The sequence below is a fragment of the Oenanthe melanoleuca genome, chromosome 1A (assembly GCF_029582105.1).
Source record: "Oenanthe melanoleuca isolate GR-GAL-2019-014 chromosome 1A, OMel1.0, whole genome shotgun sequence".
NCBI lineage: Eukaryota > Metazoa > Chordata > Aves > Passeriformes > Muscicapidae > Oenanthe > Oenanthe melanoleuca.
Window position 1 is genome coordinate 48,344,501 of NC_079334.1, and position 18,298 is coordinate 48,362,798.

The window sequence follows — 18,298 nt, forward strand, 5'->3', positions numbered from 1 at the left end:
GGTGTTCCTACTTGATAGCCCACCATATATGGGTTTAGAACTGGGCTTGGCTGCCTCCTGGAACTACTCCTAGCCAAGAGATGGAGAGGACTAAAGTCCACCATGTGAGCAGAATTGCCTAGGTTTGGTATAGGGCACAGGAGAGGCATCCTGATGCATGCACAACAAATACTATATTTGACAGGTTTTGCCCGGGAAAGTAGTCGAACTGCTTATAGCAATGCTTCCCTAATTTTCCTGTTCCCTAAGGAATCCCAACTAGTCTGTCTTTCCATGTAAGCATATGTCTCATTTCATCACTTCCAGTGCCCAGCCCATGCAAATCATTGATCCTTTTTTAAGTAATACTTTTGCCATATGCCTTCCTTCTGTGTTTCTATTTATTTGTGTCACTAGTGCAGAGACTTTATGAGTGTGTGCCAGCCTTGTACAGTCCCATGATCTCCTGCTGGGCTGGCCAGCAGTGTTAATCACACAGAAGGTCTTGGGATAGGCATGGGCCTAATGAAATTGTACAGGAGGGAGAGCCAAGACAGTCCAGCTGTGTGACTGTGCTCCCACTCTGTGAAATGCTTATGGTCTGTGCTAACCCTGTGCTGGCTCTCTTCTCCTGCTGCCTATCGACAGTGTCCTTGGGCTACTCTGGAGTCAACATGAAAGGTTATGACCTGAGGGTAGAAAGCAAGACACAGCAGAGCCTCCTGTGGAAGAGAGAAGTTATAGATCAAATTTATTTTCTGTTGTAACAATTCAATATCTGTGAGACAGGAACCTAATTTTTTATAGAGAGATGCATTTCTTTTGGCAGCTGTCCCTTATAAATATTTGTACACCAGGTTTGATCAGGTTTGTGCCTATTACCTTTCTGCTACTGAAGTTAGTAAGAGCCTCAAGAGCAGCCAATAAAACCAGCATTTGATTTTTTTCTGGTTAATTTGATTATAAGCTATGTAGGGCAGGAATTTCATTGGTTTTACAGCAGTGTTAAATCTCAGCTAGGTAAGAACAGCAACGTAACAGCAAATATTAGTAGTCTGAAAGAAGTAAAGCAGTCAAATTAGTTAATTACTTGGCCTATACTCTTCTGTATTCTGCCCTGTCACTAGTACAGAGTTGTGGCTCTAATTATGCAACAGTCAGCCAGCATTTTCACTGGGTTGCTTTCTCCAAAGTTTTAAAGCTTATCTGTGTAATTAAGTTCTAGTATGAAGAGTGCTCACAGAAGAAGCAGCCTTTCTGAAAAATATTGAAAAAAACTTGGAAAAAACCTCTAACTTTAACTCTTAGGATGCTTTAGGAATGAATAAACAAACACTATACTTAATACTGTAAATACTGATTTTCGTGCACCTGCCGAAGCACAGGCGCAAAAAACATGGTAAGTGATTAATCTAAACTGAAGCTGCATTTGTTGATATTTTAAAGGGAAAAACAAACAGCACAGGAAAAACAAATGTAGCACTGTCATAGTTTTATCTTTTTAACTCTGAAACTTCATAATGAATTTCAGTGCATTTCAACCCACAGTTTAAATTAATTTACTACTCTAGATCTGTTTTGCTATAAATTGTTTGGGTTTTAGTACTAAACCTATTTAGGATAGTTTAAACTTCCAGAAATGACAAGTAGTTTGACATTTCTTCATTCTAAATATCCAGAGTGTGTTGCTTTGAGATTAAGTGTATTACAGAGGGTGGGATCACTGCATTTGTTTAATGTGAAAAGCTTTTAAGGGCATTTGAATCAGAAGTCAGCAGTGGGCAGGATATTGGACTTGCATCAATGTTGACATCGCAAATAAAGCTCATAACACATATTAAGACCATCACATATTACGTTTCAAGCAAGAAACCATATTCCAGTGAACTCAATGCAGATTTTTCAAGGACTTCACTGGGGACCAGGATTTCCCCTAGTGTTTCTAGTTTGCTTCAAATATTTATCATCTACTTTGATTTTCACGGCCACATTTTTCTAAATGCATAGGTCATAAAACTGAGTGCTAAAGGTTCTCTCTCTTTCTTTAGCAACCTCAGGGCATAATGTGTAAGCCATAGTACATTTCTGCCTCTGTAGTACGTAGTACTAGTCTTTGTTTCAGTCTTTTCATCCAAAAATCAAATGGGCAACAGGAGGTGATTGAATGGGATAGATCTGCTTTCTGTGACAAGTCTCAAGGCATGTAGTGGCAGAAGTTCCAGTGAAATCATCCATCCTCCAAAGTCAACTTTGAAAAATGGAAAAAAATTGCATTTTCAATCCTAATTGATTTCACAGTTATGCAGCTTCGAGTGGGTTGCTGTACCTGATTGAGCCAAAGGTTACTAAGCTTTATTTTGATCAAAATTCCTTGTCCTGGAGGACTCAGAAGTCTGCCTAAGAATCTGTGAAAGCTTTTTAGGCATCTCCTGATGTGGAGCAATCATTGCAGCTGTTAAACACACCTTTCCAACCTAAAGAGGCTGGAAAATTGCCCATCTGTAGATTCTAGAAGAGGACCAGGTTGTAGCAATACAGCTTGCCTGGTCTGTATCACAGATGAGCTCTTTGTGCTCCAGCAGCCCACACCAGTAAGGAAAATGGATGGTCCCAGAACAGAATGCAATATGGGGTTCTTCTGCCTCACTGAGGTGCCCTGTTGGAATGCAAACCTGCAAGGCTGACAGAGAGGACTTGTTATCAGTAGTTCCTGAATAATGTACTGTAGAAACTGCTGACAAATGACATGAGGTGCCATTCTCTCTCTTCTCTTTTTTTTTTTTTTTTTTTTTTTTTTTTACATGCCAGAGAATTCAGGCTCCCTCTGGAAACAGACTACCACTGAAAATCTAGGAAGATGTTCATAAGGCTTCTATGTAGATGGAAAGGCTGCTGTACAGTTTCAGCCTCAATGTACTTTAAGGTTCTAAAGCAATGTTTCTTTCCTGCTAAAAAGAAAAGCAATTGGATGAATACCTTGCAAATACAAATGTGCTGAGTTTGCAATTTCATTTATGAAAGAAGTCAACAATGTGCTGGGTTCAGAAAAAAGCACAGCACTTGTTACATTTCATTCAGTCTCTAGCTTTGTGCTTCATTAAATAACCAGGAGCTCCCACGGTGTCACAATTGCTCTTGAAATATTTGCAACAGGTCTGACAATTGATGAGCACTTGAGAAACAGAATTACCTTCTTCTCACAAACAATAGTCTTAATTGTTCCTTGCTAAATGTTTGAAGTGTGTAAAATGTAGTCCATTGATCTAAATTAACTAAAAAAACCATATCATAACCTTCCTTGTAACATCAAAGGATACCATAGAAGGAAAGATGAAGAAGAGGACACATTCTTATTCATCTTCTGTTTCCTTCTCTTTCAACCAAACGTTACTTAGTTCAAGGAGTAGGGTATTCTCCTGCTGAATTCCTTGCCTTTGTAGATCACCAGATGTTTGTGTTAACCTAAGTGTTCCATTTGCTACCAGTCCAGGTGGCTGCAGTCCGGCTTTGCTCTAGCAATTCTTAATTTATCCAAATGCACTTCTAGCTCTTGGTAAACCCTTTGTTCAGCCACACATTGCAACTCTTAAATCAGCTATTCTTTATCGTGTGTGTGTGTAATCTCATGTTATACTTCAGAACTCTGAGCCAAAGACAAGTAAATAACTTGTGAGCTGGAGATGGGAGAAGGAGCAAGAAGTCATAGCTGTGTAAAACACTTGAAAGGCCTCATCAGATGTCAGTGAGGCTGCTGCTTTAGGGATCAGTTGTCACTGGCAACTGATCTGTTTGGCTGTTGTACTTTGAGAGATTGCAGTTGATATAGCAGCATCTGCCACTGGTTCGTGTGACAGAGGTGCTTAATTTTCTTTGATCTAGAGGTGACTTGCTTTGGTGGATTTTATACCTCCTCTTTGCATATGCCATGCAGGTGTTCTTATGTCTCAGGTCTGTGTTTTACCTGCTACTGTGTTTAATGTGTGAATTCAGGTGAGAACATGTAGTGGCCTCCTTACTCATCAACATGACCTCACAGTGAACACCATAGGCAGAGGTAAAGTGGTGTTGTTGTCAGTGTTTTCAGTGGTACCATTCCAGAGATGTCAGCGTCAGAAAACTTCTTCAAGCCAGAATTTCAAGGAAATGAAGCTTTGTGTTTTTTTTCAAAATGAAAGCAGGTATCCAGCTGTAGGTGTTTTGCTTTACACTGGAGCATCAAAAATGGCAATAGCAAAAAGTACTTGTGGCAAAGCCTACTGCTGCTCCTCAGGAAAAACAGCACTTTGTGCACTGTAAAAAGAAAAAATTATATCCTTTTGTTTATTTTTTTCCTGTGATCTTTAGAATCTGCTACAAAAATGACTATTTACAAATTACAAATTATATGATTTGGAATTTTGAAAGAGGGGATGTAGTCTGGACATTGTATTAGGGTTTCTAACTTGGTTTCCCAAGCTGCCTGACACATCAACTGCTGAGCCTGCTTCACCTCTTCCACTAAAAAATGTTGATGTTGTTTACATACTTCAAGAGGACTTCTTAATTAACAACAGCTTGTAGAGTGATTTCAAGATGGAAAAACATGGCAATTACTGCAAACAGTACTGCACTGCAGGCTAATTTTCATTGATGATAAAGTTGATTAACAAATACACAGCTCTAATAAACACTGTTACTGCTTTTGAGTGCAGGAGCAGGTGAAGAGTTGCCATGAGAACTGATGCAGCTGAGTGTGCTCAGTTCAACACTTCTGATGTCTCTTTATTATGATAATTGTGTTCATTGATTGCTAGGAGTAGATCTACCAAAGTGAGAAGCTCTCACTCCCTCTTAACTCTGCCTGATGGTGTACATGCTCTGTGACATCTCAAAGCAGTAAGCACCTAGTGACAGTCTCACTTCTTCTTTGAACCCCCTTACGATGGGCTGTCTCCCAAGGGGATGCCGACACAAAACCAATAAAGGGGGTGTAAGGCCCCATACAAACAGAATGCTTTATAGAAGAGGCAGAATTTATCAGCATTGCCCTTTTTTAGTTTTCAGTGCTAATCACCAGCACCCTGAAATTTGTTTAACCTTCTCTTCTTTAAGCCATGGCAGGTGATTTTGTTTGTTTGTTTGTTGGTTGGTTGGTTTGGGGGTGGGGATGTGGGTGGTTTTGGGTTGGTTTGTTGTTTTGTTTTTTTTTTTAAGTTGCAGTTTGCAATTCCTTAGGGCAATACTAAGGATCTTTTACCCTGTAGTTTGAGAATTCCAGGACTGTTCTATTTTTCATCTGTGCCTACTCATTTGTTTTACTTTTTTGTATCCAGCTCCAAGAAATGGTCCACTGCGTAATAAAAAAAAAAAAATTAATGTCAAAATAATATTTTTTCTTTCCCTGAAACAGCTAAAACTCTCATTTAAGAGGGATAAATACAGGTACACAAACCTCATCTCGTTATTTTCAAACTGTCTTGTGAGTTGTTACTGCTTTAGCAACACAATTAGAAACATGTTTTTAAAAGGAAAAGACACATTGCTTTCTCTTGTGTAATGATCTGTACAGCCCTTCTCTGCCATGTTATTATTTTCAGTAAAATGTTTACTTTCTTTTAAGTACCTAAAGTGATGCATAGGAGTAGTTATATGGGACCATTGCTAATTGCCATGGTGAAATGACTTTGTCTATCTCCAGGGTAGAAATTGCCATAGAAATATGCCTTTGTGTCTTTACATGAAGTCAGATATGGAAAAAATTACAACTTGATAATAAAGATCTGGTTCCTATGCATACTCAGAAGCAAGTTTGCTAAATAACTTATTTAATGGGAGTTTACTGTCTTCCTCCTGTTGTCACTACACAGGCAAGTCACTGTACCATCAAAAACCAGGTAGTCACTTGCAAAGTTCAAATCAGTTATAATGTATAACACAACAGAAGGATGTCAGTGTGAATATCATTTGAGCATGATGTGTTCTATTAAATAACTGCCTGGTTTTGACTGTTAGAGCCTTTAGTGCTGCCAAATGGTGCATGTAAGGCAGAGGACTAGATTAATTCTAGATCCCACTTGAGACTGGAAGGTTGAGCCGAGCTGATCTGATGAACGGCCAATAAATACAAACAATGACAATGTTATTTTAATAGGCTCTCTGGGAAAATGAATAGTTTTTTTCTTTAAATGTCTGTTCAGAGGTCACACGAGGCAAACAACAATAGTTTTATTTTTCATTTCATGTACCAAAATTGAGAGTGCATGCTCTAGAAAAGAAGCTCTACAAATAAATTCATAACATAGCACAATGCAATATGTCATTAAAAAGAAAAGTAATAAGGTTTCGGAATAATTTGAACAGCTTTATTTTTCCTGACCATTACTTAAGAACTGGAAATGTGAGGTGTGTTAATGAAAACTACCCTGCATGAAATAATGACACAACATAAGGGCTTTGTGCCTTTTTTATCAGGCACAGTAAAAGCAGAAAATACATGCCACCCCTTGACTGGTCTCACATCACGATATTTTGATTACTGTTAATAGTCACTTGCCTCAATAAGCTTGAGAACTGTGGTACATCAGTCCTGCTCCCACTGTGTTTGGTGGCAGAACTAAGACTCCCACAGGTTTCAGTACCTGCAAATTGTAGCCTTAATGGTGAACATAGAAACAAGGATATGTGCTTATTTATTAGGCTATGTTATTACAGTAGCAAAATCCCTTGGTCCTTAGTCAAAGAAATTTCTTATCCCCATTATCTGTAATTAGTCCTCCGTGAGAAACTAAGTTTTGGTATTCTATATTTGGAAATTAAGTATTTAAATTTTGTTGGTTTTTTTTTTTTTTTTTTTTTTTTTTAGAAGGAAAAAGCCAATGCTTTTTGTATGCAGTATTGCTACACTCACCTCTAAAGTGGGAATTGCAGCTAAGCCTTTCAGCTTGCAGCTGGAAGGGGGTGCTTGGTGGGTGTGAAACTCTGCTAGCAGATCCAAAAAGGTTTATCATCTTAGCATTTGTTATTTTACATTTTCATCTGTTGTTGGTAGCTTCTCTCTGTCTATTGTGTTTTATACATTTGATCCTTAGCAGCAGGAGTCCATACCTGCTTTCAGTGCTCTGCTAACTTCCTTTCTCATCCCCTTGGTACTTTTTCAGACCTGCAGCTCCCACTTGTCACCCCAGACTGTTCTGGTCAGCCTAGACTGTCAAGGGCCAGCACCACAAGAAATGTGTCCCAGGGCAGCACAATGACTGAGCAGGCACATCCCTCCCATCTACAGCACTGGTGGAAGCAGAGCATGAGCACAAAGCTGTAAGTTAATGATAACCCACCCTCCGAAACTGCCTGTGCTTCAGCACACAATTATTTGGGAGTCAAGGATGCAGAATGCAGTAAAAGAGGAGACTACAGCAGATGGAGCACTTGGATGTATTGCATCTCATACTTGCAGAATGTTTGTTTCTGTATTAGCCATGTATGCACGTGGTTTGGGTGTAATGTCTAAGTCTTTATATTGAGGCATTGAAGCATCTCAACAGAAACAGACCCAGAGACACCCCTGAATCTTTAGGCCTCATGGTAGCTGAGCTGTTTTCAGCTCCTGTCCCTGCTTTGCCCCTACCACAGACACACATATGTATGTAGTCCTTTGAACAGAGATCCTCCCTTAAGGTGAAGAACCAAGAAGTACTTGATAATTTGTCTGTTATCAAGTCCTGTTTCCTACATCGCACTATTTCACAAATTTTATGTTCTGAGGACCTGCTATTCTGCAGAGGAGAGAAAAAGTTCTCTTTAAGATAGATGTTATTAGACTTACTTAACAGATAGCAAAATTGAGGTCTGGAAAGGCCACATATTGCTAAAAATTGCACAGAAATTGAAGAAGAGCCCTTTGTCTTTTACCAGTAATCAGTCTTAGAGACCCATCATTTCTACAGTCATCTTCCCATTGAATTTTCTATTAGGTAAACTGGTACTCAGAGATTTTAACAGACAGATTAATAACTCCATTGTGAATACGCACAAGTATAGCCCAGATTTCCCCAAGTAATGAGCTTTTAAATAACAGGTTTTTTCTTGGGTTTGCTATGTTTCCTGTTCTGTTTCTATGCTGAATCTCTTTGCGTGTACTATGGGAGCTGTAGCCCAGATTTTAGAGAGCTGTGTCACTTCTTAAACAAAGTTGTTTGCAGAATTCTTAGGCTTTACTGATTTATTATGGGTTGTTTCTAGGTATCCTAGTCTTTCATAATATTTGGAATGATTGTATATGGCTTTCATTAGGGGAAGTATGCAGCACCACATGTTTCTGTCCCTTTATTACAGAAGAAAGTGCTAACAATAGTGCAGTCTTTCCATAGGGTTGGGTAGGATGTTCTCAATTCACTACAAATCAGCATTAAATAGGATACCTTGACTCTGCATTTCTGTTATTTAAGATGTTTGGATTTCTTCAATGTTTAGTCTTGATTTAATCTTTCACTTTGAATAGCCTGGATTTGTAACACTTCATTATTCTCAAACATCACTCCCTTCAAATATAGTTGCTTCCTGTGTTTGGAAACTAAGAGTTAAAAATGCTGAAATCAGTAAAATGACGTGATATAAAGCTTTGTTCCAGTCTACGTGATTTAATTTGTGTTGCTTAACTTGGGGGAAAAAGGACTAATTTCCTATTTCCACTAATGTCACTATTTCACTATTTTCTTATAGCTCATTTGCAAAATAACTGTAATAATGCTACATATACATATTTTTATTACTTTCCAGGAATCAAGTATCAGCTACATCAGACCACAAGAACATTCTTAAAGCTCAAGACTTTTCTGTAATCATCAAAGCATATGTGCTTGTGACATCCTTAACACCTCTACGGGCATTCATCCATTCAACCACCACTGTCTGGCATCCACCCAAGAAGAAACATTTTACCCTAAAGGTAAAACATTTAATTTCCTCAGTTTTCCATCTTTCAGGCAAAGTACCTAGACAGAAAACTAGACAATATATTTCTTGTCTTTTACTTCTTTGTTATTAGCAGCCCACAGCCTACAGTGAATATTCTTTTAATGTACAGTTTTCATTTCTCAGAACAAGTGGGGCTTGCTTCATGAAGCAGGAAAGCATTGCCCTGTGCACTGGGGGCCTGGGATTTGCATGTCTCCAAGCCCATTTTTATTGGTGACATTTGACAGCAGTTGCAAGATCAGAGTTTTCTCTAAAGCACAGCAGTGTGAGTGCTGCTAAAGAGTAGCAACTTTTGCTGGGATATTGAAAGTGTTGTGAAAAGGGAAAGTAAATATTTAAAGCAGTTTGTTTAGATTTCTTTTTTAGGTGCAGTAAAACAGACTAGAAGAGGGTCAAGGCACTTCTAAATAAGGGGAATGAAGTATACCATGGGTAGGCTGGTTCCCCCGTAGTCTTAATTTTATGAAGAAGGATGTTTCATATGTTCCTTGGATTAATTCTGGACATTTCCAAGTGCATAGAGATTCCCCTCTCTCTCCACATCTTGCTTTCTCAGTAGTCCCATGGATTTGAAAATACACTTTCCCATTCCTTTTTTCTTCTAGCAGGGGACTGTGCTTGTAACACATCAGCTCTTTGTGAAGAAGCTACAGTTGTGCCGCTGCTTCTTCCCTTTTGAAGAATTAAGGTCACAATGTGGCAGTGATTTCCTGAGGTCACACAGATGCAGCTGTTAGAGGATGGGTGTGCTTTGCCCATGTAGCCTTCTTGGGAAGGAGTGGGTTACGGCTTTGGATCAGTCTGAGTGTTGTGGTGTCACTGTCAGGACTGTTGATGATATCAGCCATTTGGAATGTTCTACAATTTTAGCTCTTGCCAAGTGGAGAGCCTGGTTTAAGCTCATTATCTAATTCTAGTCATTGGAGAAGCAGACACCTCTAGAGAACAAATCATCCCACTTAATTTAAACATCAGTTTTGGAATGAGTTTCCTGGTGAAAGTGTTTGCTTCCCTCTATGGGTTATGACATTCTTAGAGAACGTGGCAAATTCTAGATTGCCAAAATTAGGTTAGCTGAATTACTTCTCTCTTCTCTCCCACTTAAACTATGGAAGCCCATGGAGATGTATTACTTTGCCATGTATTTTCCTCCATTTACATTTATGAAGAGTAATGGTCACTTGCTTTCAAACCCTGGGATTCAGTTTTGCTTTATGTTTATTAAAATAGCACAATATCCAGCATCAATACTGTTACAGCTGAAGTAGGGACTGCATTGAAGGCTAGTAGTCATTAGTAATTGTGATATGGCTCTGAAAAACAATTCCCACTAGAGAAGTCTGCTGAACAGGGTGCCAGCCACCATTTACAGAGCACTTTGGCAGCTGAAGAAGCAATACAAATGATAGATGGAAGTAGCAGTGCATCTACAGTGGTACCAATCTGTTTACTGCTGTTGTGATGTTCCATAGCTTCAGACAAACTCATCAGAGTTGTGAAAAATACACAAAAGATAGGCACCATTTGTGAAAGCAAGCACATTTGTAGTGATGTAGATATTGAAATATAAATTAACAAAATGATGGAAAATAGAGTGTGTAAGGGTGCCTCTCAGCACAGTGTACCCTGTAATGAAGGGGACAGGGAGACTCCAGGAGAAGGGACACACTGGGAATTCAGAGAGTGGCTAGAAAGCACTACTGGGAAAATCATATAGAGGGTCTATGATTGACGCAGAGGGAACAGGAAGGTCACCCATCAGAAAATACTTGGGAGAAGGTATGAATTTAGCCATTGATATCCTTAGTTAAAAAGATTTTGACAAGTTTCTCATAAACTTCATGGAGCCTCCATCACTTGCCAGTGTGACATACAATGCCAGGAGAGTCATCTCTCCCAAAGCAGCCAGTGGAGCAATGCATGCTTGTACCAGCCAAGGAGCCTGCTCCAGAAAGCTCCAGGTTTCTGCCATTTCTGTTGTGTAGGATTGAAATTACCACATTTTGAAGCTTCAACCAATAGTCTATAAACAATAGTCTATACAGACAGAATCTCCAAGACCTATTTTTTCACTGATTGACAGAATACCCATCAGGTACTCAACATACCTAGAGAGGAGACTTTGGTTTGGAAAAATTTTCCAGTGTTTTTCCACAAATGACTGAGGTTTTGTTTTTTTGGGGTTTTTTGTTTTGTTTTTTTTTTTCTTAAGGCAGAGATGAGAATAATTTCAATTATCTGTTTTCAGTAATGTTATACCATAATTTAGAGTCCTCCTCAGTTTGTATAGACCTCTGGTCAGGAAATATTTTCTCATACCAGTATAATTACAACATTTTTAATGAGAAATTCATCGACATTTGTGGTTAACTTAGTTTTACTGTCACAAACTCAGTATGTTAAGTATGTTTAAAATTTGATCTCCCATGTACAACAATGCCTTATGTTGGCTAGGAGTTACTAGAATGTGGGATATATGAAAGAGAGATTTTTTAAAAAAACTGGAGATGGGGTATCTACATGATATCAATGATTGAGAGAAACTGTGTAAAGAAAAAACAGGAGTTTCATTAAATAATACTGTGTTCCCCACTGCCTTTTTGTTAGTAAACTATTGTAAATTATTTTTGCAATGCTTATTTTCTTTTTATAGTCATAGTGGCGTGGCTTCAGAATGATTCCTTGAATAAGCATTGGTCAAATGGCAGTTCAGGAAGAGTTCAAGTGTGTTTTGCTCACCAGCTGCCAGATTTTCTCTGGATTATGCATATTTTAGTATTTCATTTCAGAAAGCAAAAGAAGGTGAATCCTAAGCTGGCATGAGGATTTTGTGTGCAGTCAAGGGGTAACAGAAGTGAAACTCCAGATTTGGGCCCAGCATGGGCAGATGCAAGAGATGCAGGGTAGAGAATGGCTTTCTACCACACAGATGTTTAGATATGAGACTTGTATAAAAGCCCTGATTCTTTGAGGGGAGTTGGAAACTGCTTATTTAGACCATCTGTGTGTTGAAAATTATTAATAAAATAGAAGCTTTGTATTTTGCATATTGTATCAATTAAGGGAAGGGTCTCTGTCAATGTATGCAATAATTCCTTTTGTGTTAATAGACATTATGTATGTGTATTGAGAAGAATGCTGACCCCTGAATAATTATGTCTTTTAGAGAAGCCAGTGTGCAAACCAGTAATTTATGATTAATTATTTCAAGGCTTAAGACACTGCAAACAGCTTCCTTTGCCCTGCCATTAACCTTTCCCAACCTGATCCCAGTGCTTTATGAAGGGATGTACTTTTGTAGACAGAAGTACCACATCCTGCATCACCAGGGAAGGCTCTTTGTGCTGTCAGCAACTTCCTGTGGCCCCTGCTATGGCTCATCATCCTTTTGCTCATCCAAAATAGACACTTGCCTCCTGGACTTGAATTCCTTGTCTAGTGTTCTTGCATAACCCTTGATGCTCTCCAATGAAACTCTGTTCTTAGGTAATTTTCCAGTTGTGAAGTGCAGTAAGTATAATTTATTACAGCAGTTTGCTGCGGAGCTTGTTGTGATGTGAATCACTATAACTGTCACTGACACTCTCTTTGTGTATTAAGCACTTGGAAACTTGAGTAAAAAAAATTTTTTTTCTGCTTAACATACATGCAAATAAGACTGGACCCTCACCTTTACAGGACGTCTGTCTTTTAATATGACGTGGCAGTCTGGCTTAGAGCCGAGCATGGTGGAAATTTAGTTGCAGTATTGCCCTCAAGTGGCCAGCTTTGATACTACTTGAAGTATTTAAAGTGAGATAGAATGCAAACATACCTACCAATAAAGAGCAAAATGCTTACAAACAGTGGAAAGGCTTGGCATTTACCCCTTTGTTTTATGTTTGTTTGTTTGTTTTTCAATTTCATATTGTTGCCCGGTCACTTACAGGAGCAAACACACAAGAAAAATTACCATCAGTTTTCTTAATCAATTAGATTGCAGGGTTATTTGGGACTAAAATTAAATTTTCTCATTAAGTTCTGCTAGAATGCTGTAATGCTCTTCTCTCTGGGAGAATGAGCATAATATAAATGCTGTCTTTTTTTTTTTCCCCCCTCATGGTATCTATAATTTCTCTTTTCACTGATATAAGAATGGAAGTCTGTCTGGACTGGGGAAGATCAAAGACCTGCTTAGTCTGACACTCCATTTGTGCCAGTCAAGAGAGCATCATGAAGCTGTGCAACAGGACAAACATAAAGTGGTAGTGGTCCCTAGGCAGACTATATCTGTTTCTGGTAACATGTAGGGTTAGAAACACAAAACTGGAAGTGGAATATATGTCTTGGTGTTTAATAAGCTCCAGTGGGCTTTTATGCAAGCAATTCTCTACTAGATTTTTAAATTCATTAATGCTTTTGGTCTTAGCAAGGTCTTCAAGCCATGATAATGTACGGATTATTTGCATGTTGCTTGAAAGAGAGTATTTATTTGCTATAAAACTTCAGCAAAGTCAAATATCACTTGATTTCATATCCTTAATTCTTGTCTTAAAACAAGGAATAAGAAATCCTTCTTTGCCTTTTTCCTCTGTGTTAACCTGTCATGCAATGCACAAATAAAATTCTTTCTGGAGTTCTTTTCTGCTTTTCTAACTCTGAACATCTCTATTTAGCTAAGTAAGAGCTTGAGACTGTTTGTCCTCCACAACATGTGGGTATGTCATAAGATTTTACACAATTATCCTGGCCCTTAGCTTTCTGGTGTTTTTCTTGTTCACATAGCCTCTTGCTTTGGCTGTTCAATCCACTCAGCTCTGTAAGCATGCCCTTCTGTGGCTTCCAGCTTTTCTAGACCTGCCTCCTATTATCCTAATTCTTCTTTCCTTTTTTTGAATTCTAGCTGCCCTTAGTCAACCTGATACAGTTTTGGTTCTCACAGCAGCCTGGGAAATACTGTTAGTAAATCACCTTTATCTTTCCACTAAGAAGTCAGGGCTGATTTGGGAAACCATTCTTATTTCAGTCTTAGTCAAAAGGTCTACTTTTATGGTTGCTGAAGCTGGTGAGTGGCTTTTTGCTTTTGGACTTAATCTTAAGAGCAAGGAGGTTTAGATAAAAAGAAACCTTTCTCAGATGGCCTTTTCTTCTCCATGTAACTAAGTTATGAAAGTGTTAAGGGGAAAGATGTTGGGGTTTTCTGTCAACATTTTTTTCTCTGGATAATTTATTATAATCTTTTGAAGATCTTATGTAATGAAAAATATATACAGATGTAGGAAATTTACTGAAAAAAACCAGTTGGACCCTAATGTGATTTCCCCTTTTAAGTGCCATGTGTTAGAGCTGCAGAGAAAGGGCAGATCATAACAATAAATCAGGAGTGGAATAAACAGATTTACCTGAAGGTAAAGCAATAAACTTATGATAAATTACTGAACTGATCTCTCTGTATTTTATTCTGGAACCATTGGTACATGGGTACATTTTTCTCCCATTACTTGGTCTTTGACTATTTCTATACACTCTGGTCAATGGAAAAGTTCACCTGTGCTAGCAGAAAATATAGGAAATAACTTCATTGCTAAGTATGCTTCTTCCTGGCCTTCTGTGTGGAACTAGTTTTTATTCTTGCAGACATGTTAGATATTTAGATACTTCCATACATATAATCAAGGAGATTCTTGTTTGTGTGTAAACCAGTATTTTTATACCTATGAACAATGCCCAAAAGTATTTGGCCCTGGTGAAGAAATTTTACCAAAGATAGATCCAGTAAGAAGAATGAATGTACAAAAGTGAGCTGAGAGAATAGAGCCTATATTGAAAATATTTAGAGATTTATTGATTCAAGATTTATATTATTTGAGTTATTTTCAAGAAGAGGCAATTACTGTAAGATCTTGAGAGCCTGAATATCCATCTGATCAAAAAGAGTGCAACAGCTCCAGTACATAGCAGAAAAATCTGGAAAGGATGCCCTTTGCTACTTCAAAAAGGGTAATTTTTTGAAACCAAAGATCACCCCTCGGACATAAACCTTACTTTCAAATCTTATCCTGAAAACTTTGTCTGCCACGTCATTTTGAAGGCTACTAGGAACCAGCAAGATCTTTCAAAATCAATTCATATAAATACTGTAAAGTAGGATGTTCTAGATCCCAAAATGAAAACCCCAAAATTGCATTAAAGTACTCAGTAGTGGTCGCTTTTCTTTTACCTTCTTGCCTCTGGGGTAGGTCCAGAGCTCATCTATGCCTCCAAAGGGGAGTTACTGTTATGGGAAAAAATGTAGGAGTTCACATTGTTGAACCAAACCCAGAGGTGTCTAACTGGTGATATGCAATCAACTGGCAGCCAGTAATTGTAATACATCTTTTAAAAAATTAAGTAACAGAAGACATAGATCATGATACCGGACACTTAAAACACTTCATTGAACATTGCACATTGCTAAACATCCTTCTGTAAATACTCTCTGAAGCTCTAATGACATCTGCTCATTCATCCATGTTTATCCAGCTTCTATGTCACAGTAACACAGGTTACAGACACAGTCCTGCTCTTCTGGGATGCAGCTTCCCTTCTTTTGTGCATCTCTGCTTGGAAAAAAGCTCATCCTGCTCTGTGGGTGCCCATTTCACACATTCCCACACTCGACCTGTGCCTTACTTCCCAGTACTCCCTGAAGTCTAGGCAGAAGCTGTGGTGCCAGCAGGCTGACTTGTGGCAGTGTTTGACCAGGTTTTGGTTGCTGCTTTCTCCACCCTGAGTCTCTCCCCTGCTGCAAATTTTCATGCTCCTTTTCAATTATTTCCCAAGCTGACTAATTCTTTGTTTCAAAAGTTACTTTATAATTTCCTGGTTACTGTTTAACCTTGCTGATGGTCGCATTCCTCTTTATCATAGTCAGGTTGTCAAACATCATTGCAGACAGTTCTGCATATTCCAGGCACACAGGTGGTGGTGTCTGTGAGCAGGCTGTATGAGCACTCCAGTGATAGATCTCCTGTCTTCAGTGTCTCGCTTGGCTTCCCCAGGGGAACCAAGCAATTTTTGATTGCAATTAATGTCACTGTTTTGAGACATCTGCTTTAGGATGGCATAAATTATGCTCTTCAAGCATCTGTTCTGCACTGAGGTGTAAAGGGAACTTAGATATTTAACTTGTACGTAGACATAAGCCGTGTAGTTTTGTACTGTGGCATTCCTCAATATTGGCACCTGAGTGAATTGTCTGTATGTGAACTGTGTCTCTGAACCCCTGTTACAATCAACAGAGAGCTAATCAGTGCAGTCAGTAAAAGAAGGTGTCCTAAGTTTGCATTTATGGCCATTCCCAAGGTTAGTTAAGGAAAATCTTTCTTATTTGTTTCGTCAGGAGGCAAGATTGTTTAGGATTGTGCTAGAAGGCAATCTCAGAAGATCACTACAGTTTGGCTTTATACTCTTTCTCAGGGCAATCCTCAGCTGACCATTCAGATAACTGCCCCAGGCTGCCCCAGCAGTTCTCCTGAGAAATTAATTTGCAGAAAAATTTCCCCAGGAAAATCTTCTTGAGGGAATTACTACAGTCATCAAAACATCCACTCTTCTACTGGTCATCAGGCTCCATGACTGTGCATGAAGTCAGCAAACCAGAATTCCTTTGTCAATTAAATTGCATTTCTTCAATGTGTCAGACCTTTACCTGATGATTCAATGTATTTTTGAGGAGCCAGGGGGATCTATGTCATTGAGATTATAAGGCTAATTTTAATGACTGCAGATTTTAAGAACTGGATGTCAAAATGGGTTTAAGAAAACACATCATAAATTTAATATTGAATAGCCCTTTTTTCCCCCAGTGGCATTTCCTAAAGCAAGAAGAAATTATTGGGTAGTGAAAGGTCAATGAGTTTAAATTAATCTAAAGAGCATTTCTAGTTCATTCTGCCTTTACAGAAAATGTGTACTTGAGTCATATAACTTGACTGCATTTGCACATTGTAAGGCATTACATAAATATTTGGAGCATACCTCCAACTGTCTGAGTCCAGCATTTGGATGAACACCTTCGAGCTTCTGAGAAGTCTTGCAATTCTGTATATAATGGTGTCATTGTATAAAATAAGTGTGCATGTCTGCCTTTAGTCTTACTAAAGCCTACTAAAATTTAAACCCTATTCCTCTGCTTAAAAATTAGCCAGACAGAGGTCAGCTTTCTCCCAGAATAGGTTGCTGTAGTTGCCAGCAGTATTTCCTATTCTGGAAATTGTTGGATGCTTTAAATTGTTCAATTCTGTTAGTCACACTCTATCCATGGTGAGGGTGCATTTTGCTGGACAGGCAGTCTGTTTCCTCTGAAAGTGACAGGATCAGTGGTGGTCACTTGAAGAAACCTTCAGCTCTTTAGTATCTTGCAGTTGAACACAGAGATTTATATACTTTTTTTCACTCAGAAGAACCTGAGGTTTCTGCAGATTTTCACACTTTATCACCCTTAATCCATACAATTAAATTTTTTCCTATCTGTTGCTGTAAATCCTGTGGAATATGTTGGACTCAAACTTAACCTGAACTTGTTTAAATAGGTCTTTTTTTATGAATTGGAATTTAACCTGAAGTATTCATCTCATCTCTATTGGTCCTGAACCAGCCTGACTAAATATTTATTTTGTGCCATTAGCTTAGAATAAACATTGGTCTAAAACCTGATATCCTCTAATGAGAACCTGTTGAGCAATGTTTCTTTTCTAGGCTGGCTAAGAAGAGCTGTAACTAAAATGCTGTTTCTTGGAGATGCCAGTTTTATTTTAATGCCTGTTCTGATGGCAACAATTGGCTATTATAGCCAACAGCATGTTATGAGTACCAGTAGGCCAAGCCAGCCTGTCTTCATCAATTGTTACTAGAAATGTATGAATTATGTATTCTTGGTGTTGAAGTGCTTGGGAATTGATTGATGGTGAAGGAGGAAATGAGCTAATGGTGCTTTTGCTCTTCCTCCCAGTAATCCCCATCTCTCCTTATAAAACTCTTTCACTCCTTATGTTCCCCGTGCAGCACAATAACACATCTTCTCACTTAGTCTTTTAATACCCACTGGAGACTTAGGAAGTTAGAGAAAAGGTGCAAGCCAGAGTAGCACGGAATGTAAATTGTGCACAGAATCCAGCAGAGGTGCTGGAAATAATTGCAAAATTCAGCTGAAGAACCACCTTGGTGCGAGGAGCCTTCATTTTAATTTTTTTCTTTATTTCACATGGACAGTTTATTTTTGTCCTGGTTTTGTCCTGAACAAGGAGCTGAAGTGGAACAATTTCTCTTGGAGATGAATCTGAATCAGAACTGATTTGAAAAATGTGGAGCTTCTTCTTCCACATTTGTTCTGCTTTATATTAGTACC

The 18,298-nt window shown here is 38.6% G+C and overlaps 1 protein-coding gene across 3 annotated transcripts in view; it reads left to right on the forward strand.

The window, feature by feature from the left end:
• The window catches only part of CPED1 (cadherin like and PC-esterase domain containing 1), a 141,787-nt gene that overhangs the window by 36,820 nt on the left and 86,669 nt on the right, over positions 1-18,298 (forward strand). For all 3 annotated transcript variants that reach the window (XM_056511232.1, XM_056511213.1, XM_056511223.1), the window contains exons 6-7: positions 7,116-7,272; positions 8,734-8,902. In XM_056511232.1, coding sequence (XP_056367207.1) covers positions 7,116-7,272; positions 8,734-8,902 — 326 coding nt within the window. The remainder of the gene's footprint in view (positions 1-7,115; positions 7,273-8,733; positions 8,903-18,298) is intronic.